This window comes from Leishmania donovani, chromosome 35 (assembly GCF_000227135.1).
Source record: "Leishmania donovani BPK282A1 complete genome, chromosome 35".
NCBI lineage: Eukaryota > Euglenozoa > Kinetoplastea > Trypanosomatida > Trypanosomatidae > Leishmania > Leishmania donovani.
Window position 1 is genome coordinate 1,031,553 of NC_018262.1, and position 23,580 is coordinate 1,055,132.

Here is a 23,580-nt window from a genome sequence, read left to right on the forward strand (position 1 = left end):
TAGGCGGCATAACCGCACACACCAGCCCGGCAGTCGGATCGGTGGAGACGAATGCGCGGACTCGCTGACTCGCCTCGGTGCAACTCTCTCACTCCTCTTCTCTCTCTTTCTCTCTCCCACGCTGGGGAAAGAGCGCAAGTGTTCGCACACACACAAACACACACACACACATACGTCATCCGTCATCCGTCTCGCACGGGCGCATCGTGCACGCTCAGCGCACGGCGGAAACAAACAGAAAAAATAGACTAGCTCATTGCCCGTATACTAGCAACGCTGAATGCTTGACTGCGTATCCTTCCTCCCTCGAAAAAAAAAAGCGCAGTCGGCTCGGCCCACTAACGCACAAAAATACAGCTAAATTTTTTTCTCTTTGCGTACGCACGTGGCGCCTGCTTCTTCAGCCCTTTCCACAACAGAGTCCTTTATACATAATATATAGATATATATATATTATTTATATGTGTTTTTTTTTCTCTTTTTCATAGCCTGCCTGCTTAACACTTTGTTCCTTTTTTTTTTTTGGATTTCTTTGCACGAAGCATCTCTCCATCAGCCTCTTTCCTCCCTCCTTCTCTGTTTTGGGGACGCGTGTGGGCGCCTTTTTTCTTACTTTCCTCCCCCTACTTCCTTGTTTTTCTTTTTTTGTTTGTGCCGCCTTCGTGGTTGGCTCCATTTCTCATCTCCTTTTCCTTCTCCGAAAGCGTTGGCGACGTAACCGCAAGTTTATATATAAGTATATATATATATTGTTAGTACTACTGCGTTTTCCGTGGTCATTCCCTTGAACCACCCACAGAAGTGGATAGCAGCGAAAACGAACAAACACGAACGAAAAGGACGACAAATAAATAAAAACAGCACCACCAACCACGTACACGTACGAACGCACTCGAAACCGTGAAGCCCTCGTTTCCGTCTGTTTGCTTGTTTTTCTTTTGTTGTTTCTTTGCATGCTCCTTTCGTCTTTCATTGTCTGCTTCCTGCGTCTCCTTCCTCCGTCGGCGAAGCTCTCAAGACGCCCTACTTCTTTTTTCTTTCGGTTTCTTACGTTCGTTTTTTTTTTTAGACTTACCCAGCGACTCGGTTCTTCGTCATCATCTGTTCTTTTCTTGTTTCATCCTCTGTGCTCTTCAACGATCTTCTTCTTACCCCTCCATCTCGCTTCTCGGGTTGGATGTGTGGGTCGAGGGAAAAGGCCCTTCAAGTGAATTTTAAGAGGTAGCCGTGGATGCGCATGTGCGCCGTGTTGAAGGCTCACGCATCAGGCACGCCTATTTTCACCCTCGCTTGTTCCTTTCCGACCCCTCTCTTCTAGGTGTTGGATACGCGTGCTTGTTTAATCCCTTCGCTCACTCCTCTCGTTGCTATTCTTCGTTGCTCTTCTCCCTTCAAGCTCTTTCTTCGGTTTTGCCATCAGCATCATTAACATCATCACAAAATCTTCTATCACCACCGCCTGTCGCGGCTCCTGCACGGATACGGCGAAGAGGCGGGTAGGCGACTTCTTTGCACGCATCAAGACCGTGGAAGCGGGTCTCCTCCCCTCCATGGTTTCAGTGCCGTGGCGAGAAAAAGAACCGATTTGTTTTAGAGTTAAGAGAAATCATTTTTAGAAGAAAACGAGAAGAGCAGAGGAGCCGCATTCAAGAGAGCACGGAAAACGGCTGCAGAGGCATACAAGTAAACGGTAGCTTGAAAAACAAGTATCATTTGACGAAGAAATACAAAGCCGGCATTCTGCTTTTTTTTTCTGTTCCCTCCTCTCTGTATTGGGTTGTGTCTTCCTCTCCGCATTACTATCGACTTATATTTCCGACGCGTCTTTCGTTTTCTTGTGGAATTCCTCGTCGACGTTGCTGAGACAACTCTGCTTCTTTCCTTCCTTCCTCGTCGTGCTTCACTTTGTTGATCGTTTTTTTTTTTGCTTTCTCGATCTCGCGCGTGTGTCTGTGTGTGTGTGTGTTCCCGGAATTGTCTTTTTGGCCTCATCCTTTTTTGTGTCGTTGCTCTTTCTGGTGCTCTGGACACGTCGGTCGTTGCGAGCGGTGTGTGTGCGTGTGCAACTTTTTTTTACCCCTCACTCTTTTATCTCTCGGCTCTACGCTGCTTTTTCCCCGTCTCGTCTCATTTCTGTTTGTCCGCGCAGTTCCCGAGTGGAAGTGAGGCCGACGAACATGTATGCACACAAGTAAGATCACATCTACTGCCATTGTTGCTGTTGCGTGTTTCTATTAGTACAACCACTGCGCTGTGCGTAAGCTACCCCCTCCCTCCCCCTCCTTGTCTTTGTGCCCCACATTTGTATTTTCGCCATCCTTTTCCGTATATATACTTTTTTTTTCAGGTTGCATTTTGCGTTCTCTTTCCTATTTTTTGTTTCTTCTCGTGTGCTTGGGTATGTGTGTGTGCGCGCCGCCTGCGTCATTCTGTGCGTTCGTCTTGCATCTTCGCAGGTCTCGTCTCTTTCGCGCGTTTCAGTGAATCACAGGACGAAAAAAAAACGGCAGAGAAGAAGGGCCGCTGTCATTGTGCTCATCACAAGATTCGTCAGAGAAGACGCGCGCAGCACAAAAGCACAGCAGACGCGTTCAGCTTTCTGCACACTATCGCGCTCTAGGTCTTTTTGTTGCTCAAGTCGTTGTGTGGAAGGAAGGCAGGTGCTGTTTTCGATCGAGTCTCTGCGTTGTCTCTTGCCACACACACACGCACGCACACGCACACTTCGTCGTGAAGCGAAATCGCATTTTATTTTGTGCTCGCTTTTTGCCGCGCGTCACTTTGATTAGCCGCCGCGGATTTGCCGAGTGCCCACCTGCTGCAAGCAAAGCGCAGTGCCGGTGCCCGTCTTTTGTGTGAGTGTCTTTGCGGCGGACACTCCGCATCGGCAAGCCTCGCCACACCAGTGCACACGCCAAAGCTATTTCGCACATCAAGACTACACGCTCTTGTGTCGCAGCAGCAGGACGCAGACAGTATCGTTTTTTTTTTTTTCCCCCGCTACCGGCTCCCTATCCTGCTTCACCTTTTCCGCTGACCATTTTGTCATCGCTGCTGTTGCCATCTCTGCACTCCTCACGCCTTTCTCTTCCGCGCCTCTGTCGTGGCGGTTTTTGCTTTCAATACGCCTGTAGCTGTTTCTTGATCCGTGTTTCCGCTTCCTCTTGCCCTGTGCCCATCTGTTTGTGTGTACGGAGAACTTTTCCCGTCACCATCAGTCGTGCTGCTGTCTCGCCTTTGTCGCTCACCTTTTTTTTTCTACTTTGTTTCACTGCTTCACGCTTCTGGTCTGTTGCCGTGCTTTCGGAGTTCTACGCCGATCCTCTCTCCTTACGACCCCTTCGAATCCCCCTGCTGTTTCTATACACACGACCGCGCTTTTCCACATCATTGCCCCGACGGCTTCTGATCTTCACTTTCCGTTTCCTTTGCATTGTTGTTGTTGCTTTCCATCGCCTCCTCTTTTGGTGGTTGTGTGCGCGTCATTGATCAGTTCTGCTTTATCATTCTTATTTTTTTTTGCCGTTCGCCACCACGTTACCAGGGTTACTGCTTTCCTTCGCCTCGTCACGGAGGAGCTCGTCGTCGTCGGTGCTCTAGTAGCTTTCCTCTCGTTGTTTGCTTGTCGTTATTGCCGGCTGCTTCCTCGACATTGTTGTCTGCCTCTGCAGGCGTGTCTGTGTGCCGCTTGCATAAGGTGCCTCTCCCCTGTTCTTTTACCACCCGCAGACACACGCAAACCGGAAAAACACAACGGGGGGAGGGCAGTGCTCTTCGATTCGCCCCCCCCTCCCCTCTCTCGCTTTCACCCGCTCGGTGTGAGGGTGTCTGCAGGTGTGCCAGCTCGACTGGCTGGAAGGCGAGAGAAGTACTCATAAAGCTCTCGTGTAGACTGGTGAAGCAGAATCTGTGCACCGCCTTTTTCTTTTGTTCTCCGCGTTTCTGTGCGTCTCTACGTGTCTGCTCTCTCCTCCTCGTACGCTCTTCAACCCTCCTCCACCCTTCCCTTCCTCACAGTGTTCGCTCTTGGTAGCTCTTTGACCAACAATGGACGCCGGTGTCTATGATCCAAAGGCGCAGGTGAAGGCCGTGGCGGCGGAGCTGAAATCAATGAACACCACCCGGCTCCTCGAGGCAGTCGATGTTATGTCCACTTCCCTAGTAATGGGCTTCGAGGGATATTTACGCAAGTTCGACTCTGCAACCGCCATCCCACTCCTTGCCGACGTGTGCGAGACGTTCATTAGGGAGGCTGCGCAGGGCGACCTCCTCGTCATGGCACTGCGTGCCCTTTCCCTCATCATGGAGCACGTTCCGTCTTCCTACGAGGCAGCGCAGGGATTCCACGTCTCTCTCATGCAACTCGCATCGCAGGCGATCCACCGCGCGCTCTGCACGGAGTGGAAGTTTGTACAGTCGAACAACGCCTTGATGATTGAGGAAGGTCTGCGCGTCATGCGGTTCGTCAGCAAGGACGATATGACTGGCGAGATAATCCACCACGCCCTTGTCGGCGACTTGCTGACCCTGTGCACGGACCCGCACCCGCTGGTGGCACGACAGGCATTGGAAACGCTGTTGATGGTGAGCTCCAAGGTGGTGATGCCGTCAGAGCTCGAGAAGCGGACGCATTCCTTCGCCGCTGGCATCCTTTCATTCTTCAAGTCAAAGAAGAAGTCGTCACGCACCGGCAGCGACACAGGCAAGGCTGGTCAAACGTCCGTCTCCAGCGGAAGCTCGTCGACGAAGGCGGCCGCGGCCGAGGACATTGTGCCATACGCGGATCACCCCACGGTGGCGCAGGTTGAGAATGTTATCGTGCCTCTGCTCGTGTCCCTGATAGAGCAGTACGCCAAGTCGTTCACGTCGATTCCTGAGCACTGGGCCCTGCTCGAGCTGTCGCTGCAGTGTCTCGGCACGCTCATTGAGCGAGCGCTGATTTGTCACCGACCGCATACCGCCCGCGCACTTGCCTCGCCCCTGCTTCCCAAGATCCTGTTTCAGCTCATCCTCGACACGGAGTCGAACGTGACTCTGGAGCCCAGCGTTCGCGTCGACCGCCTCCTCCTATGCGAGACGACTTTGACGCTACTGACGTACTGCCACCGCTACTTGATTCTCGAGAGCCTGCAGCTGCCGGAGGCGCGCCGCTTCTTCCGGCTCATCCTGGAGGACTCGACGGAAGAGATTACCACCCTTCTTGATGACCCTTTCCCGCGCGCTGTCATTGCCACCCGCAGCACGCAGCGCCGCGACAAGGATCACATCACCTCCATCGCTGCCCTGCAGCTCTTCGTACTAGCCTGCCCGACGGTGCCCCCGAACGCCTTTGGCCTGAAGCCTAAGCTGGTGCTGCCAGTGCACCAGTGGATGTGGGAGGATGAACTGCGCCACAACAACCGCCTAATGGAGGAGCAGTGCTTATCCCTCGAGCGGAGCTGGACGCGACTTGATCACCGCGCCCGCATCTCTGTCCACTTGAAGCACCTGAATGTGGACTTGCACACCATGACAATGTCCAAGGCTGCCGGCGGAGGACACCGCAACGTCTGCCGCAGCTACGTCCCGTTTGTGTACCACTTCGCAGACGAGATGACACTGCGGCCCATCGTTGCCGTTAAGGAGGCCGGGCCGTGCGCGGAGGATGGCACAATGCTGACGTGGAAGCCGACTGTATCGGGGACGCACGGCAGCAAAACGGCGGCCAGCGCTTCGATAGCGAAGCAAGTGGACGGAAACACGAGCGGCTGGAGCTGGGCGAAGCGAAGTCGCCGCAAAGGCGTTAGCACACCTTCTTTGTCCGAAGGCGAAGTCACGAACGCGACGGACTCTGCGCCTTCGACGGTGGTGCTGAACACGCAAGTGGAGGTTCCAGAGGATCACGTTTCGCTCGCGGAGGAGTACTTTGGCTTTCTGTGCGTCTTTGCGAAGAACACGTCGGGGCAGATGGCGAAGCAGGTGGCCACGTGTGCGTGCGCGTCGATGCTGCAACTTATGTTCCTCTCCGGTGCCTCGGCGCGCTTTGAGGGGCTGATGGCCACGGCGGTACTGCCCATGTGCGAGATGTGCCGCGAAGCTCTCATCTCGGCGGACAAGGCTACCAAGGCGGTTGTTCTGACGATGATTGAGTGGATGCTGTACCACCCAATGGCCGAGCCGTGCCAGTTTACAGAGAGCGCACTGCGCTGCGGTTTGCTGGACCAGCTGGATATGCTGTCCAAGACGACGCTGCTGGTGCGCAGCAAGCCGACTCGGACGGCGACGCTCGTGGAGAAGGCGAGCGCGCTGGTGGGTTGCATTGCCGAGAAAATAGAGAACCGCCGTGCCGCGCACGTGGGTGGGGCGGGCATAAATGCGAGCGTTGGGAGTAAAACTACTCTCGGAGACGCGTTTCTGTCGACGACGATGCTGCGTGTGCAGACGGTGCTGGACGAGCTCCGGCTGTGCCACTGCGGGGCCGTCAAGGGCACGGTGGCCGCCACCAGCAGCAGCAGGACAAGCACAGCCATAGCTGCTGACAAAAACGGAAGCCCTACGCGGGCGATCAAGGCACTCGCTGATACACACGAGAGCGCGATTCGCGAGCTGCTGCGAATCTTCCAAGAGTCGAACGACATCACCGCCTTCGAGGTCTTCACCGCTGGCGTGGCATCGACGCTGCTGTACTACCTTCTCGGTGACCGGACGCTGGAGGACATGCTGGGCGGCACATTGGTGTTCGCCTCCGGTGCCTCCGCCTCCACCTTGAGGCACGAAACTGTTCCGCTTTCAGAGGTGCACACTGGACCGATCGACCGAAACACGTCGTCGTGGACGGCCATGATGGCAAGCGGTATGCATGTTGCCGACATCCTTGCCATGTACGTGGTTGAAAAGCGCTTGCGGTGCTTTATCCAGTGCGCCGTGGCCTACCCTATCGGCATGCGCCGGCTTGTGCACACCCTGACGGCGAACCTGTCTTTGCAAAGCTACCTCCCGCTTGTCGAGTCGGTGGTGACCTACGACAAGGTGGTGTGCAAGACCCCTCTACAGGCATATCACGCACTCAGCGTGATCTCGCCGTTGATCGCACTTTGTGGCGATGCCGGCCGGCGCATTTCCGCCGCGATCAAGACCGCGACAGACGACGACGCTGTACCGCTTCCTCGTAGCAGCTCCTCTGCAACCGCGGCCGGAGACGCCTCGGCGCCTGCTGCATCGTCCTCGAACGGGACGGAGCCGAAGCAACGCAAGACAAGCTTGCTGGCGTCCTCATTTGTACGTAGCCGGACTGCGTCGTGGCGGGCAAACGACCCGACCAAGGTCGCGCGCATGGCAAAGGAGTGCTGCATGGCGGGCCACCCCCTGCACCACATGGAGCACTACCCGCAGCTGCGCCGATGCGACAAGTGCAACCGCATCATCTCCAGCGGTCGCAGCTGCCGCACATGCAACTACGACGTATGCCAGAACTGCTACCCCGGCTACACGGGTAACGTGAACCTGATTCGGTCACTTTCCACGATGGAGCGGAACCGCGTACACCTGTGCGCCACTATCGGCGATGTAGAGCGGTGGTTCCGCACCGGGTCCACGTCGACCAAGGGCACTGAGTCGGCCCCTACCTCTCAGTCGTCGCTTCATCATCTCGAGCGGTTCACGACGCGTGTCCTCACCTTCTTGAAGCGGTATACGTCGGTTCTCGATTTGTCTGCGGTCTCAATCATCCCACACGCCAGCGGTGCAACAGCGTCCAACCTTCTCGCCTGTGCGAGCCCGGCCGCAAGCAGCGATCTTCTGGTGAAGCTTGCGGAGAAACTGTTAAGTCACCCCAGCGTCGTACGGCGCTTGACGTACAAGTACCTTTCGCAGTTTTCGACGCGCGGGGCGCTGATGGACGAGGGCACGCCGATAACGCCGGATGTTGCGGCCACCCTTGATGTCGAGGTGCAGAGGGTGCTGAGCACCGCGGCGGAGAGGCACGCAGCTGAGAGCATAGTGCAGGAAGCGGTGGAGGAGCGCTACATCTTGTATCGCACCTCATGCGGCATGCTCCCGTTCCAGGAGACGGTGCTGAGCACACTTTACCGCCGTGCCTTTGCCCTCGGCGATCATCAAGTGCTCCTGCAACTGGAGAACTGTCTGCTGCGGGCTGACAGCACGGTGGAGGGGCCTCTGACGCTGCAGACGAACAGCTCCGTGACGATCGAGAATCCGGCTGCCTTGTCAATTCGATTCAACGCTAACGTGAAGGTGACCAAGAAGGCCAAGTCGGTCAAGTCACCGCTTGCAGTGGCCGGGGCCTGCTCTTCCAGCGCCGCGGCTGCGACCGCGGCAGGGGAGCCGGTCATGACCTCCGTGGAAAAGTCGGCGGGGGCGCGCGAGTTCGATGGCCACCGCGTCGGACTGGACCAGACTTACCTCTTTCACCACTTCGAGAGTGACTCGGCGGCGTTCTGCGCGTGCGGTGCACACTCCCGCGCCGATTTTCACACGGAGGAGCCGCCGGCGCTCACTTTCACGCCACCCGCCTTTGCCCACAGGGCTGATATGCTGCTGCTCATCATCCTTCACCGCGCGCTCTTTGAAGAGACCCATGGGCTGATCGCCTACGCCGGGGAGGCGAAGGATATTTTCGGCACTGATGACAGCATCTTCCAGAACAACACGATCACCACCGCGCTGGTGCGCTCGCTGGAGGCGTCGGCGCTGCGTGTGAGCTTGCTACCGCCGCGCTACGCGCTGCCGCGGTGGGTGAACTTCCTGCTGCGTGAGGGGCGCTTCCTCATCCCGCTGTCGGTGCGGGAGCGTGCGTCGCGCTTCTTGGCCTACGGCGCACGGCGCGCCTTCATCCAGCACATGCGTGTCTTCCGTAGTCAGCGCAACGACAGGGCGGTCTTGATCTTGCCGGGGGAGTGGGCGAAGTTGTCGAACCACAAGTTCGCTGTCAGCCGCGACGCGTTTGCGCGCGACGCGTACACGATGCTGCGCAAGTGCTGCGACGCGCGGTTCCCTATCTCGATCGAGTTCAAAGGCGACGTCGGCGTCGGCCAGGGGCCCACGGCGCAGTTCTACACTCTGCTGGCGGCTGAGGCGAGCAAGTGTTGTACCAGGCTCTGGCGCGATAGCGACGACAAGGCTAACGGCAGCAGCAACAACGCTGCAGCTGTGTCAAACTCTTCCGCAGGGATCGTGATGGCAACTGGCCCGCTGATGGTTGGTCCGCCGCCGAAGGGGCTGCCGCCGCGCCGCAGCAGCGTCACACCCATAACCTCCCCACCTCGCATCGGCACCTCCCGCCCTGGCTCCGTCACCAATGGTGCTGGCGGCACCGTGAGCACACCGCGCTTGGGCTCGATTCCTACCCAGTCTTCCTTGCGCAATTTTGCGCGCGCAGACTCGGCGCATCTTACGACACCCAGCGCGACCCTCAGCCCGAGTCCGTCCATGACGACGGCTGCTGAGGCCGACGCAGTTCTCATTCCACCACCGGAGGGCTTTTATCCGCGCCACATGGATGGCGTGCGACGCTACCTCGAAGACATCGACAGTTTTCCCGCGACGCCTCTACTGTGTTGCAGCCACAGTCACACCGTGCACGACGACAGCGCCACCCATGTATTGAGCCAAAACAGCAGTGAACACTTCGGCTCGACGACGACTCGAAAAGGTCCCGCCTTCACCGACCACGCCTCCACTGCGGGGGCTGGTGGCCATCGTACGAACATCAACGGCTTCAATGCCTTCGCGGTGCAGTACGACCTCAGCAAGGCGGCTTTTTTGGTGGACAGAAACGTTGGTTTGATGAGGGACTATGTCCTGGAACAGCGTGAGCGCGCCAAGGCCTACTACGTCATTGGCGCTGCACTCGGCCGCGCCTTCGTCGACGAGCAAGTGTTCCCGCTTCCACTGTCACGGGCGGTAGCCTACTTCATCCGTCGTGGCGTGCCGGCCTACCAGTGCGTTGTCTCCGATGTGACGCACATTGACCCGCCGCCAGAGTACCCGATCGACCTGTTCGAGTTACCGTTGACAGCGGCGAGCTGGGTGGACCAGGGCATCGCAGACAGCCTAGCATGCTTGTCCACCATGGATAGCTCCACCCTCGCCGCACTCGACCTGCGTTTCACTCTCCCGGGGGATGACAGCGTCGAGCTTTGCCCTGATGGGGCACAGATCCCGGTGACCAAGAAGAACCTGCGCCTGTATCAGCGCCGCGTTGTCGGGGCGTTGCTGTACGAGTCCGTGGCGGTGCCGTTGTACTTTTTGACGATGGGTTGCCGGGACGTTGTGCCGCACGAGGCGCTCACGGTGATGGACGTGAAGGAGCTTATTGGCGTGCTTTGTGGCGAGGACAAGAACCCAAGCGACCCTCTGTGGACGACAGAAGAGATTCGCTCTGTGCTGGTCGGCGACCACGGCTACCGGAACGACTCACCGCAGCTCGAATTACTGGCGAAGGTACTTGGCCAGCGGCTGACTCCAGCAGAGCAGCGCGAATTCCTGCTCTTCTGCACCGGTTGCCCCCGGCTACCTATTGGCGGCATCCGCGCTCTCGGTGCCATCACGGTAGTGAGGCGCTCAAACGCGTTTGTGGACGAGCACACGGAAGCGCTGCGGGGAGAAGCGGCAGCAGCGACGACGAGCAGCAGCGGCGGCGGTGGAACGCTTGACATGGAAGGGGAGGAGGACGACGGCGGAGGCGGCCTGATGGGCGGCTTGTACGATCACACCGCTCAGTCGGATGTGGAAGACTCGCCGTCTGGACAGCGTGAGGCACCGCACCGCATGTTCTCCCCCGTCTACCCTGCGGCATCAGAGGAGCCGGGTGGCATGTCGTCAAGTTTTGTCTTCCACCTACCTGAGTCTGAGTGGGCTCTGCCATCGGTGAATACATGCTTTCGGTACTTAAAGCTGCCGCCATACCCCAGCGAGGAGCTGCTGTACAAGAAGCTCCTGATGAGCATCATGGAATCTGGTAGCTCCTTCGAGCTTTCGTAGACACGACTTCTGCACACGTCTTTCCTCTGCCTTTCATCTCCCGTTCTTCTCGTTTCTCTCCGGCCCCTCCTTCTTTCTTTATATGTCTGTTGCATCCTCTGGGATGATTTGTGGTGGAGCTGGTGCACCACGCTGTGAGGGTTGTCGCGGATGCGGCGGGTTTTCGCTCAAGACTTGAAGGCGGCTGCGGTGGTGTTTTGGCACTCGCATCTGTGCGCTTCTGTAGGGCCACTCCTCTTTTTTTTCGTGTTTGCTCTTCTTTTTCCGTGGCGAAGGGGTTTTGGGTAGAGAAGAGCTGGGGGAGGGCCTTTGGGACCCCTTCCCCTCCCCCCTTCTCTGCACTGTGCTACTTTTGCTGATGCAACTTCTTTTCGCCGGTGTCTAGCACTTTCTCCCTCTCTCCATATTCGTCTCTTTCTTCACCCGTTGACTGCTGTACCCCCTCCGCCCCTTCATCTTTCGTCTCGTCTCTTCGTCTGTACTGTTTCGTTGCTTTATCGTTTTTCTCCCTTTTGGTTCCTTGCCCTCTGTTTTCTGTTTCTCTTCCCTGCTTGATGCTTTCCCTTTCCTTCACTCGCGCTGCTGCTCTTCCTCTGCCGCCCCTCTCCCCCTTTTCTCCCCTACTCCCTTCCCGTCTCTTGTTACGTGCTTGCTCACCGTCTCCCCGCTTGCAAGCGTCCGTACGCCCACGAACTCACAGCTGACCTCCGCATGCGCTCTTTTTCTTCCTTCGCGCTCCTCTGGTTGCTCTCTTTCCTTGCGTATTGTGCTGCCTCTCATACCTACCTCGGTGCGGGCTTGGGTGCTTCTGTGCTGCTCAGTTGCCTCTTTTTCGATGTGCACGTCTGCGTGCGTGTGTCTTGCCATATCTGTCTCTGGAATGATCGGTGGCGCGCGCGCTCTTACCTCGTTATTTCCTTCGCGGCGCTGTGTTTGGGAATGAGTTGGTATTGTTGTTTTGCGACTCATCCATCTTTCTCAGTGATGAGGTGTCCCTATGCTCTCTCTCCTACGTCTCTGCGCGGGTGTTTGCCCTAGCAGTAGGCTCTCCCACTGCGTCAGTACGGAGGGTCCGAGATCGTGCCGGTTGCTGGCGCAAGCCGCTGTGAACGATGCTAGCTCTCCGTTTTTTTTTTTTGCTGTGCGTTTCTCTTTCTGTTGCTGTTTTAGGATGTTGAAGCTACTTCGGATCGTGCCGTGACTGTCTGTGCAGCCGCCTTCACTTCTTGTCGTTATTGACTCTGGGTGAATGGGGGTATATCGTTTCGACTCGGTGCCACTGCTCATCCACCTCTCCCTTTACTCCCTCACCACCACCACCATTGCAGTCTCCTGTACAGCTCCCCCCTCAAAACAACCACAACAGAGATGAATTTCGAAGAAGAATAGATAAAAACAAGCTTTAGCTGTGGCGGCTGTTGTGGCCCCATTGGAAAAGAAAAAACGCTGCCCCTTTTCCCTTTTCTCGACAAGGTGCCACACTACGCTGTGGCACGTGTTTCTTTCACTTCTTCACCAAACCTGGAGAATCCTGTCGATGTGTGCTTGTGTGTGTGTGTGTGTGTGTGTGCCAGGGCGCAAAACAACATTGTCGCTACCGCTGACGCTGGTCTTCCAACCAGCGGCTCTGTTTTGCGCCTCGCCAAGACTGTGGGCCCCCTCCCCCTCCCCCTCCCCCACGTGCACACTCACACACACAAGCCCGGAGGCTCGCTGCCACTTCTCTCGCCACGACTCGCTCCTCGTTGGTGGTGAAGGTACGCGCCATCTTTCTCTATTTCGGTGCGCAATTCACTCACCCTGTTGCCCTGTCCTTTTTTCGGCCTCCCTTCACGCATTACCACGCCCCGCAGCCAAGGCGTTTTTTTTTGCTGCTTCGCTGCCTAACTGTCCGCCTCTCCTGCCGCTGCCGACGGAGGCTTCTCCATGCTACGCAGCGAGCCAATCACAGCCCTACGCTAGAAAACAAAGCCGCATCATCACCGCCGCGCGCTCTGCCCACTCTGTAGACCACATCCAGGTCGCTGTGTGCCGTCCCCGCGACTCACTTCTTGTTTCCCCTTCAAGCCACGCTCGTTCAGTACCGCTGTCATGGCGACGGAGGACGAGTTGCGGGAGCTTCTCCCGAAGATGCGCTTCAACAAGGAGTTCAAGAAGAAGCAGAAGTACAAGTACAAGAAGCGCGTCGAGGCGCGCGAGAAGGAGCGCGAGATGATCACCGGCAAGAGACGCCCAGCGAGCAAACAGATTCAGTCTGCAAGTGATGGCGCGAAGGCAAAGACCACAGCAACGAAGAAGTCTGGTGGTGCAGGAACGGCGGGAGCGAAAGGGAAGCCGAAAACGCGCGTGCCGAAGCTGAAGGTTGCAAATGTGGAGACCGGCAAGGAGACGCTGACAAAGAAGAAGGCGCGGGAGCTGGTGCAGGAAAACCGGAAGAAGAAGATTTCCGCCAAGAAGGAGCCGAAGCTGGCCGCCAAGTCAACCCGTGCAGGTGCGGTCACCGCTGCAGTTGTCTCCACCGAGACCTTAGAAGCAAAGCAAAGCAGGGCACGGGTGACAAAGGACGAGCTGCCTGCGACTGCCGCACAGGCAGCGTCGTTGGTGGAGCCGAAGCAGACGCTGACGCAGGCGGAGCGTGACCGTGAGCTGCTTGCTCGGGCGATCCGCGGAGACGATCTGCTCGGCAGCGACGCAGCCACGGGCGTCGCCGATGGCGTAGCGTTCATCCGCCAAGACCCGTCGCTCTACCCCGATCACGCCTTCCTGGACGATTACGCGGAGAAGAAGCACGCCGAAGCCGTCTCTGCCGACGAGTTGCTCAAGAACGCGCACCACTTTTTCAAGAAGCTCAGCAAGCGAGAGCGGGCCCTCAACAAGGTTGCGAAGGAGCACATTAACCATCTTCGGGCGGTGAACCGCCGCGGTGGGGACAAGCAAGGGTTCCGTTATGTGGTACCCAAGAACGTAAAGCAGGTGGTGCGAGAGCTAATCTCGGCGCAGAAGGCGCGTGACGGCGAAGAGGATCCGGAGTCTCTCATCGACACCGAGCAGCTGGTGTCGACGTTCGGCGGCGACGGGGTGGCGGAGACCTCTGAAAAGCCTGTGCGCCGCAGCCGTCGTCGACGCTCGCGGACGTACTCGGACTTCTACCAGTTTCAGGTGAGTAGGCGGTGGACTCGCAACGCGGAGAACTTCCTTAAGCGTAGTCGACCAAACAAGCTGCTTTTCGAGGCGAAGAAGCACCAGCGCACTATCAAACATTTTTGAGACTGATGCGGCTCTCTCGATGGCGGGGGCCTCGGCACAGGGTGCCTTCTCCTGCCTCCGCGCGCCCAATACCGCTCGCGTTTGCTCGCTGCTCGGCTTTCTGTTGGTGTGCATTCTTTTTTTTTTTCGCTGTGCCACTGTTGTTATTGCTGCTTTCCTGCTTGTGCTACTGTGTGTGTGCGTCGTGCGCCAGTCACTCGGTGGTGGTCGACGCTGTGGGAGTAGAAGCAGCGCGCGTGGGCACGGCGTTGAAGGTGGTGGTGAGGGAAGAGGGCTTCAGGGTTTTTGCTCTGGGTGAACGATACGATGATGCTTCCGCGTTTCGTTAGTCTGCTCGGGACAGAGGCGATTCTCCCCATTCGCTACGCTAGCCCTGACACATTGAGTTTTCCGTTTCTCCGAAGTGCCCTCTTTCCCACTCCTCTTCGCTCCTTGCGCGTTTTGTTTGCCGGCTGCGATGCTGCTTCCAGTGACGCGGTTGCGGATTTCTGCCGTTCGTCGACACACACACACAGTTATGAGCGCAGGCACACACAGCCAGACTCGCACAATGTGTCAGTGACGGCGGGGGAACGGGGTTCCCTTCATGAAGGGCGCTCTGGAGGGGTGCTTGTTCGCACACGGCAGAAACACGCCGATCATTCAGCGAGCAAGTCGCCGCGGCTATCAAAGACACTGTGCGGACCGACAGCCACCCATGCAAGCACTGGTGAAGAAAGACACCTCCACGTGCCCGACTATGTATGCGTGCGTGTGGCGGATGACTAAGGCGATAATACATTTTTTTTTGTCGAATAATGGTGCAGATGCGCGCCGGCGCATGTACACGCCACAACAAAGCGCGATGAGGCACGCTCTCACTTAGATGCAGGCATCCCAATGCCGAGCGATTCAAGGGCGCGGCGAGCAATGGAGTGGCGGTCGGGCATGCGGGGCCATTGCTGAGTGTGCGCGCAGGGGCGGAGTGGGTGTGCTGAATGGACCGCGTGTGCCGCTCCATTCCAACGGCCCAAGGGGAGGGTCATACATCTGTAACATGTTGAGCACGCCTTGGCAAGCGTGCGGCGGCTACTTTCTTCTACGCGTACGTGCTGCATTCTCGCTTTGTGGGCCTTCACCATTCCTTCCCTCTCTTCGCTTCCGTCACTACTGTCTTGTGCCGTCGGAGCACCGAGCGGCACCTGCGTCTGTCACTCCGACGGCGATCTGGCCCACGGACAACGTACGCAAGGCCTCCTTCTATTCGTGCTCTTGCTCACTGCAGGAAACATTAAAAACGCCCTTTACGGCAACATCCACAAACGTAGTAACGCTCACAGTACCGCCCTGCCCCTACCTCCTCCCTTCAGCACTCACAGAGAGGCGCGCCCACGAAGGAATGGCCCGCCAGAAGTCGCGTAACTTGTGGAATGACGGGGCGGGCACCAAGTCTGTGAATCGCCCTCAGCAGGTCACCGTTGCCAAGGGATGGAAGGTGACGCCGGACCTCCTGCCAGTCAAGCCGCTGGCGCCGCGCCGGCGCAAATACGCACCGATTCGCCCCAACAACCGCGACGCAGTCGCCATCCCGCTCGGTGGTCAGAGCTACAACCCCTTGGATGAGGAGCACCAGGAGGCCCTTGCCAAGGCCGTCCGACAGCTTAACAAGAAGAAACGCAAAGACGAGAAGTTTGTGAAGATGATGACAATGGGCCGCGGCAAGAACTACACGGGCAACTTCTCAGCGGACAGGACATGGGAAGAGGAGGTGCAAGAGACGGCGCCCGCGACTGCAAAGACGCCAAAAAAGCAGAACACGAAGACGGCGCCCGCCTCCACCGGTGCGTCGTCGTCCGCAGCCTCGTCAGCGCCAAGCCCTGTGACACAGAACGGCAACGGTGCGAAGCATGAAAAGGTAGCTGCGGCTCCGGCGGCCGTGGCGAAAAATGGCAAGACAGCCAAAAAGCAAAAGAAGACAAAGAAGGCCACAGCGGAGGAGGCGAAGCGGGCCATGACACACCGGCGTCACCCAAAGCGTGATGTTGTAGCGAAAGAAACGGACGAGCTCGATGTGCTGCTTGCCGCACATAAGACAACGGCGTGTAAGCGCGAGGCGGCTCGGCAGAAGCGTCGCGCGGCGAAGAAGGCAAACCTAGCCATTAAACACTACGGCCGGCACTACCACACCCCGCTAGTCCTGGACGTCACGCCGAGTGATAAGCTCGTAGGCTCCTTGCGTCACCTCAGCGGCGGGTATGTTCACCCGGCCTTGGAGCGCATGAAATCACTCGAGGAGCGCAACCTGGTGCCGGCGCGCATGCGCCATACTTACAACAAGCGCAAGGTGCTGAAGCCGAAGGGTGAGGTGCGCGTGAAGCGGGAGGAGTTCGGCGTGATGCCCGAGACGAGTTTTTAAGCTGCATGTCGAAGGAACTTGCCCTTTGCCCTCCCACGTATGCTTTGCTTGCTCACCTGAAGTGCGTGCACGATCACGTCGTTTTGCTCTGGTGGTGAACGTTTCTTCGACTAAACTGCCGCTGTGTCGTGTGTTGTGTGTTTTGTATCTCTTTCTCTAAAGGCGTGTCTAACGTGTAAGGGAAGTGGTCACTCTCATGTCCGCTGTGCATGCTTGGGTGTGTGCCTGTCTACGTGCCGCCGCGATAGCCGCTTCTGATACATTTCTCTCCTAGACAGGTGTTCGTGTCTGTGCCTTCGAGTAAAAGGGTAACGCGCCTTATGCCATGAAAGCCCGAGTGAAAGCATGCGCGTGCGGGCGCCCTTCGCGGCCGAGGAGGAGCACCGCTGAAGGGGCGCGAATACTGGTCAACTGCGCTCCTCGCGATGGAGCACAAATGCGAGACAGGGCTGGCGGACGAGGGCATGAGGCTTTTCGAATCCGCTGCCCACGTCTATGAATTCCACGGTGTTTAGCTGACCGCTGCGGGCCCATCCTGCCACTTTTTTCCGTTTCTTGTTACTGCCACCCACCCACGCCTTTCTGCTTCCTCGCCCCCTCTCTCTTTCGCTGGCTTCCCACCCTCTGCTTCACCTCATCCACGACGGTGTATGTGGGTGCACCGGTGTGCCGCGTGGTGACTCCCGGAATCGCACTGCCGTAGCACTGCTGTATTGCACATACACATACGCACACGTATACAGACGGGCACACATACGTGCATATATATACATATATGCGCTTCTTGTGATTGTGTGGCTGTTGCTGCTGTTCTCCCTCTCTCGACCTTCTCCTTCTTGTCTTCTGTACTGCTGTGTCGGTGTGCTGTTGGACGGGCCCGCAAAATAGGCCGAGCAACGGAACTTGTCGGACCATTGCATCTGGAAGCGAAGCAGCAGGGGGGGGGGGCACCGCCAAAGGCTATGCGACCGGTTGTGCGACTCTCCCGCCTTCGCACGGTTGCTTCCGTCCTTATTCTTGACCCTCGCCATCACCAAGGATGAGCTTTCTCTTCAAGGCTGTATTGGGGCAGCGCGTGGTGCACCCACCTCCTCCGGAGAGTGACAAAAAGTCGCACGTGGCGGCAAACGGGGTATGCGACACCAAGTCGTCAGCGATACTTGCCACGAAGCCGGCGAACGCATCGTTGGTCAACAACGGAGCTCACGGCAAGATCTCTGCACCAAAGCCGAGTGGTAACGCTGCGGCGTCACCTTCCTTGCGTGCCGGGCCATCCGTCACCGCATCCGCGTCCTTGGCGGGGCCGCAGTCAACGCTTTTCTCATCCTCGCCGTCGCCGCCGCCGCGGCCCAGCACACCAACGCGGACGCTGCTTCTGCGCATTGAGGGCTGCACAGTGGCGCAGGATATCCGTGACGCGCAGCGCGACCTGCTGCGCTGCCCTGACCTCCCATACGCGCTAGATGCAACGTCGCTGAAGTCGCTGCTCGATTTGCTTGCCAGTTACGCCGATGAGGAGTCGATTACGGAGCCGACGCTGCATCTTCTCGCCAACGCCACGGACTTGGACTTGTACCCTGACGAACTGGAGTCGAACCGTCGTGTCGTCAAAGTCAACGCGGCGGCCAAGCGGCAAGCGAGGGATGCGCTGCTCCAGCCGCTCTTCGATGCGGTGCCATTGTTGCTAGACTCGATGAAAACAACAGCGCCATTTTGGAGCCGCTACTATGTCGTCGTCCTGCTTCAGCGGCTGGAGGAGTTGGAGCCGTATAAGCTTAATCAGTCCCTGCTTGGCGCCCGCGGCATCGGCGTTTTGCTCGACGCGTTGAACGAGGATGAGCACGATTTCCTGCTGCGTAATCAGGCTTTGGTGCTTCTCACATCGCTGACCTTGGCCGATGCGGAGCTTCAGACCCTTCTGGCCTTCCACAACGCCTTCGACTCGCTCTTTGATGTGATCCAGCGTGAGGGCGGTGTACGGCATGGCAGATCCATTGTGCAGGACTGTCTGACGGTGGTGCACAACATACTCCGCTCGAACAAGGCAACCCAGAAGTTCTTTCGCGAAATGGGCTGTGCTGCACGGCTGGCGGCCCTGTTCGACTCCGTCCCATCTGAGCTGGCGGCATGCACGCTCGTGGATGAGAGCCGCAGCGGCGGCGACGGCAGCTCTGCAGGCTCCGTATTCCCCCAAACGAGAGTGTTGACCGAGAAGCTGGAGGCACTCCTCGACGTTACTAGGACTTCCGAGTCGATGCTAAACTTGCTCATGTCCGTTTCCATTCTCGCATGCGTCCTGCGCGGCGTCGACGAGGGCGAGGAAGAGCGACACTCCACGCAAGACGCCCTCCTTCGATGCGGTCTTCTGACTTCGCTCGCTCGCCTCGCGTTCAGCGGGCTGCTCATCGACGACGCCACCCGAATCGAAGCAGTGCGGGTGCTGGCGTTGCTGCTGAGAGACTCCCGGCGAGCGGTGGAAGAATGGCTGAACCTCCCGCCGGTCACAACTCTCGTCCGAGCCACTCTGCCTTACACAGTGCAGGTGTGGCCGGCTCCGCGCGCGCTGCTCGCATACGTTTGCGAGACAACTGACACAACGCTCGTCAGTGCTGGCGTGCAGCTCTTCACGGCGGTGCTGAGCGTGCCTGCCTGCCAAGAACGCTCGGTTGGCGTGCTTCTGAGCGGGTTGGTGTCGCCGCCTCTGGAGCGTGGTTATGGCCACGGCGGCCATGAAGCAGTACAGACGTGGGCTAACACGACGTCACTCCCCAGCAGTCTCAGTGCGGGCAACGCCAGCGCCGCCAATACGGATGCGCAGTGTGGCGCGGCGCTTGCGCGGGTGCTGCTCTCGTCGCGAACGTCAGCTGTAGAGAAGTTCTACACCGCCCAGGTGCTGCGCGCGCTGGTTGCGGTGCCTGGCGCCACTCCAGTGCTCCAGGACCTCGTGAACGCACCGGTGCCGCCGCACCTGCAGACGTCGACGCTGGACGGTCTTGTCAAGGCGCAGCCGGGATGGACGCTGTCCTCCCGCCTGCCGCCCTCCTTCTTTAACTACACCGTCACCTTCGTGCTTTTGTGCCTCGGCGGCGGTGCGGCTGCACAGCAGGTGAACACGGCGGCTCTCGGTGCCTATGTTGGGGCGCTGCTAGAGTGGATGGGCTCTTCTCCCGTGGCGGCTGCCGCGTTTGTCGAGGAAGTGTCATGGGGTGAGACGCTGCTTCACCAGGCCCGCCGCGACGGCGCCGCCCATCTTCGGTTGTGGTCAGCGGTGCTAGTCGCTAGTGCCTGTGTCGTGTCAACGACAGCGACGACCGCCGCTGCCGCCCCACCCACAGCCGCGGCGGCCGCAACAGCTCTCACGCGCCGGTTTCTGCAGATGGTGGGTGGAGGGGCGGCTCTTGACACGATCCTCTTTGACCTGAAAGCCAGCACGCCGGTGTGGCAACACCCTGTGGCGAGCGGGCTGCGAACACAGAATCCCACCCCGTACGATGAGGCTATTGTGGGTCTGGTGGAGCAGCTTGTGGCGAACTTCAAGCAGCTCTTGGACAGCGTTGCGGGGTCTGCGTCGCAGATGGCACGTGCGACGATGACGCTGCGGCCGTCCATACACTCTGCACAGCAGCAGCCCGATGATGCGCAGACGGAATACCGAGTAGCGTCAGAGCCGGTTGCATCGCCGCCGCCGCCGAGGGAGGCGGGTCCGTTGGCATCGATGCAGCCGCCACCTTCTAGCCCAGCCGTTGCGTCGCTGGGAAGCTTGGGGCACAGCAGTATGCCGTCTGGCGACTTCCGGGCTGAGCCTTCTCTACCACAGCCTCTGGCTGCCCCACTGAACCCGGTAGGGGCCCCTCTTGTGGCAGACGCGCACGCGCGCGACATGGTGGCTGCGCTGCAAGCGGAGCTCGAGGCCACCCGTACGGAGAAGGTGAACCTCACGAACGCACTGGCAGAGTGGCGCGAACGGGCTGAGCAGACCGCTGCACAGTGCGCTGCCCTGGAGGAGGAGCAGCAGAGGCGTGCCGCCGCGGCCGCGGAAGAAGAGCGCATTCGACTGGAGGATGCGGCTACGTCAACAGCGGAGGCCGCGCACTCGCACGCCTTATCGGCTGAGGTGGTCGAAGAACTTCGCGAGAACATTCGGCTGCTCGAAGAGGCACTGAGCTCGAAGGAAGAGGAGCATCAGCAACTGGTGGAGTCGCTGAACATGATGGAAGAGCAGCTGCGGCACGTTTCAAATGCCACAGCGGCCGCTGCCTCCCAGCAGCGACAACATCAGCAAGAGCAGCAGCATCTTCCACCACCGGATGTGATTGCTGCGATGAAGGCGGAGCGCAATGCGGTGGTCGAGCAGCTTGCGCTATCACAACAGGAGACTGCACGACTGCAGCATGCTCTGCAAGGCGTCAGTAGCGACTACAGCGAATTGCTGCTCCTCGTAGCCGAGCTCAACGAGGAGTGCGTGTCGGCGAAGGCAGGCTCGTCCATAGCAGACACGCCGGCACGGCCGTGGCCGGAGGATGCCGGGCTCAGTCTGAAAAGGGTGGTTGAGGCGCCTCCAGAGCCGGCCGTCTACGACGGTGCCATGAGGGACGAAACCATCTTCACTAGTGCGGAGGTGCTATCTGGAACGGCTGCTACACAGCAGCCTGTGCAGTGGGAGGGCACGATGGATACTGCGGCAACTGGCATGCTCAAAGTGCTAGGGCAAGAACCGGTGCCCACCACACCGGCGTCGGCCCCGGTCTTGGCTATCGGGAGACAGACGAGTGCGGATGCAAACGGCAGGCCTGGTGGGCCCATGGACGCCTATGAAGAGGCGACGGATGTCACGATTCACCCTTCGGACGCGAGAGCTCCTGCGCAAGCTTTCGCGGCCCCCCTACCGGTCCAGCAGTCGATTCCGCTGTCGGTAGCGCCAGCCAATGCATTTCCGATTTCCAGCCTAGCTGTATCGCAGACGGAAGCAACACCGCCTTCGCTTGCCCCTCCGTCGCGACCCGACGGACAGCAACAGCAACATGCAGACCGGCCGCCGCCCCCTCCAGCAAACCATACCCCTCCTCCATTGCCACCGCCACCGCCACCGCCCACAATGGCGCACACCCACCCCTTTCAGCGGTCTGGGCTGCAAGCCCCTCGCTACCCTGACCCGCCCACCATCTTCTTCGTTGGTGGAGACGGCGCTCCTGTAGCGGCGCAGCCGCCCCAACATTCCGTCTCCAGCGCTGGTGGCGAGCAGCGCTCGCGCGACGGAAGACCACCGCCGCCACCCAAAGATCTGCCGCCGCCGGCCGCGTTGTGTTCGCCTCAGCTAAGTGCGCTGTCGCATCGCTTTTCAGCACCGAGGGTTCAGTCTGCTTTCCTTGCCAAGGACTCACCGCGGAATTCTGACCCCGTGGTGAGGCAGCAGAAAGACGGACTGGTGGACGGTACAGTGCATGACTCTGCGAGAGTGGTGCCGCCGTGGGCCTCTCAAAGTATGCAGGAGGCATCAGTGACCGACAACATGTCGGCGTCCAGGTATAATACCCCCAACATTTCAGCTATGCACCATTCTGCGCAACTGTGTGCAGAGGGCGCACCGGCTGCTGCTGTGTTCACCACCTCCGGCGCTGCTCTTCAGAATCCTTTCTTGGCCGGCGCTGGAAGTCCCGAGGATGACCCATTCGCGATGGTGGGTGGCGACGACACGCTTCTCGGAAGCGGCGGAGAGCTGGAGATGGGAGGAGGGGGAGCCAGGGACCGTGGTGCAGCTCGCTGGACCACGAGGGAGCCGTGCTTAGCGACAAACGCACCACCGAAGCCACAAACTGCCGCGGCGCCGAGCAACAGCGCAGGGGGCACAAGCGAGGCATCTCCTCGTGGTGTAGCTGAGACCGAGTCTCTCGAGGCGAACAACCCAAGCAGTACTCCTACAACGGCCTACAACCCGTTTACGGACGTCAACACCAGCGGCGATGAAGCAGACGACGATTTCGGTGGCCTGCGCTAATGGCTTCGAGAAACGGACGTAGTCTCGGCGAGGGGGTCTTTCTCTCTCTGGTCTGTCTGTATCGTCCTCGGCGGACCCTGCGAATGCCCATCGTACGAGTCGAGAGGAGCGGCTCGTGATGTTTCGAGGACTGCATACGCAGATCCGTTTTCTAGCGATGCATTTGCGCGTCATGGGCTGCCTTTTTTTTTTTTCGCGCGCGTGTGTCTGTGCGGGTGGGTGGGTGGGTGGAGGCGTGCGTGCTGTCCACTTTTGTTGTGGTCGTGTTTGTGTGTACGTCACTCTCGGAAGAGAGCAGCCAGTAGTAAACGTGTCGCGATTTCCCGCTGCCTTGTGGGGCGCTACTGTCTCTGTCTGGTACTTTGTCGAGCTTGTTGTTTGACGTTGCTGACGCCGTAGATTCATGGCGGGCGTGCTACTTCTACTTGACAAGCTCCCACTGTCATTCATCACTGCGCTTCCACTGCCTTTCTCATTTCCCGTGTGTTCCTACACCCCCTCCCCTGCCCTTTTTTTTGTTGTTCCCCTACTTCTGTAATGTTTCATCTACGCACAGCTGTGTGCGTTTCACAGCCATTGGTCTGAGCCCGTTTTTTGGTGTAGAGCACACACAGAGGAACTGACGCGAGCGCTGTGCGCCATGACACAATCGAACAAGCCACCACGTACCCCTATGGAGAGCCCAATCACCGACGGTGTCGCCTCAGCTCTGTGTGCAACAAAAGAACAAAGACGCCTCACCGTTCTCTCGACGCGAGCTGTTTCTCCTCTGGCTACTTCGCCTTGCCGCAGCCCCAGGGGTCGCTGCCCTTGCGTTTCGACGACGGTTTCGGCGCCTTCTATGACTGCCATCGCCCTCCCGCTCCTCCCGCTTCTCCACCGATAATCTCCCTTTCTTTACTCCAACGCCCTCTCTCTGCCTCTCATATTTGTGGCATTCTCT

At 58.6% G+C, this 23,580-nt stretch overlaps 4 protein-coding genes across 4 annotated transcripts; all 4 read left to right on the forward strand.

The window, feature by feature from the left end:
- Positions 1 to 4,047: 4,047 nt before the first annotated feature.
- Positions 4,048 to 10,980, forward strand: LDBPK_352500 (hypothetical protein, conserved; the record flags this gene model as incomplete). The annotated part of the gene is made up of 1 exon (XM_003864781.1): positions 4,048 to 10,980. The coding sequence occupies one exon, from the start codon at positions 4,048 to 4,050 to the stop codon at positions 10,978 to 10,980; it is 6,933 nt and encodes a 2,310-aa protein (XP_003864829.1).
- Positions 10,981 to 13,071: 2,091 nt separating this feature from the next.
- Positions 13,072 to 14,247, forward strand: LDBPK_352510 (hypothetical protein, conserved; the record flags this gene model as incomplete). The annotated part of the gene is made up of 1 exon (XM_003864782.1): positions 13,072 to 14,247. The coding sequence occupies one exon, from the start codon at positions 13,072 to 13,074 to the stop codon at positions 14,245 to 14,247; it is 1,176 nt and encodes a 391-aa protein (XP_003864830.1).
- A 1,378-nt stretch (positions 14,248 to 15,625) lies between these two features.
- On the forward strand, positions 15,626 to 16,642 carry LDBPK_352520 (hypothetical protein, conserved; the record flags this gene model as incomplete). Its single annotated transcript, XM_003864783.1, has 1 exon — positions 15,626 to 16,642. One exon carries the CDS (start codon positions 15,626 to 15,628, stop codon positions 16,640 to 16,642), a length of 1,017 nt encoding a protein of 338 aa, XP_003864831.1.
- Positions 16,643 to 17,681: 1,039 nt separating this feature from the next.
- On the forward strand, positions 17,682 to 22,637 carry LDBPK_352530 (hypothetical protein, conserved; the record flags this gene model as incomplete). The annotated part of the gene is made up of 1 exon (XM_003864784.1): positions 17,682 to 22,637. One exon carries the CDS (start codon positions 17,682 to 17,684, stop codon positions 22,635 to 22,637), a length of 4,956 nt encoding a protein of 1,651 aa, XP_003864832.1.
- Between the last annotated feature and the right edge of the window lie 943 nt (positions 22,638 to 23,580).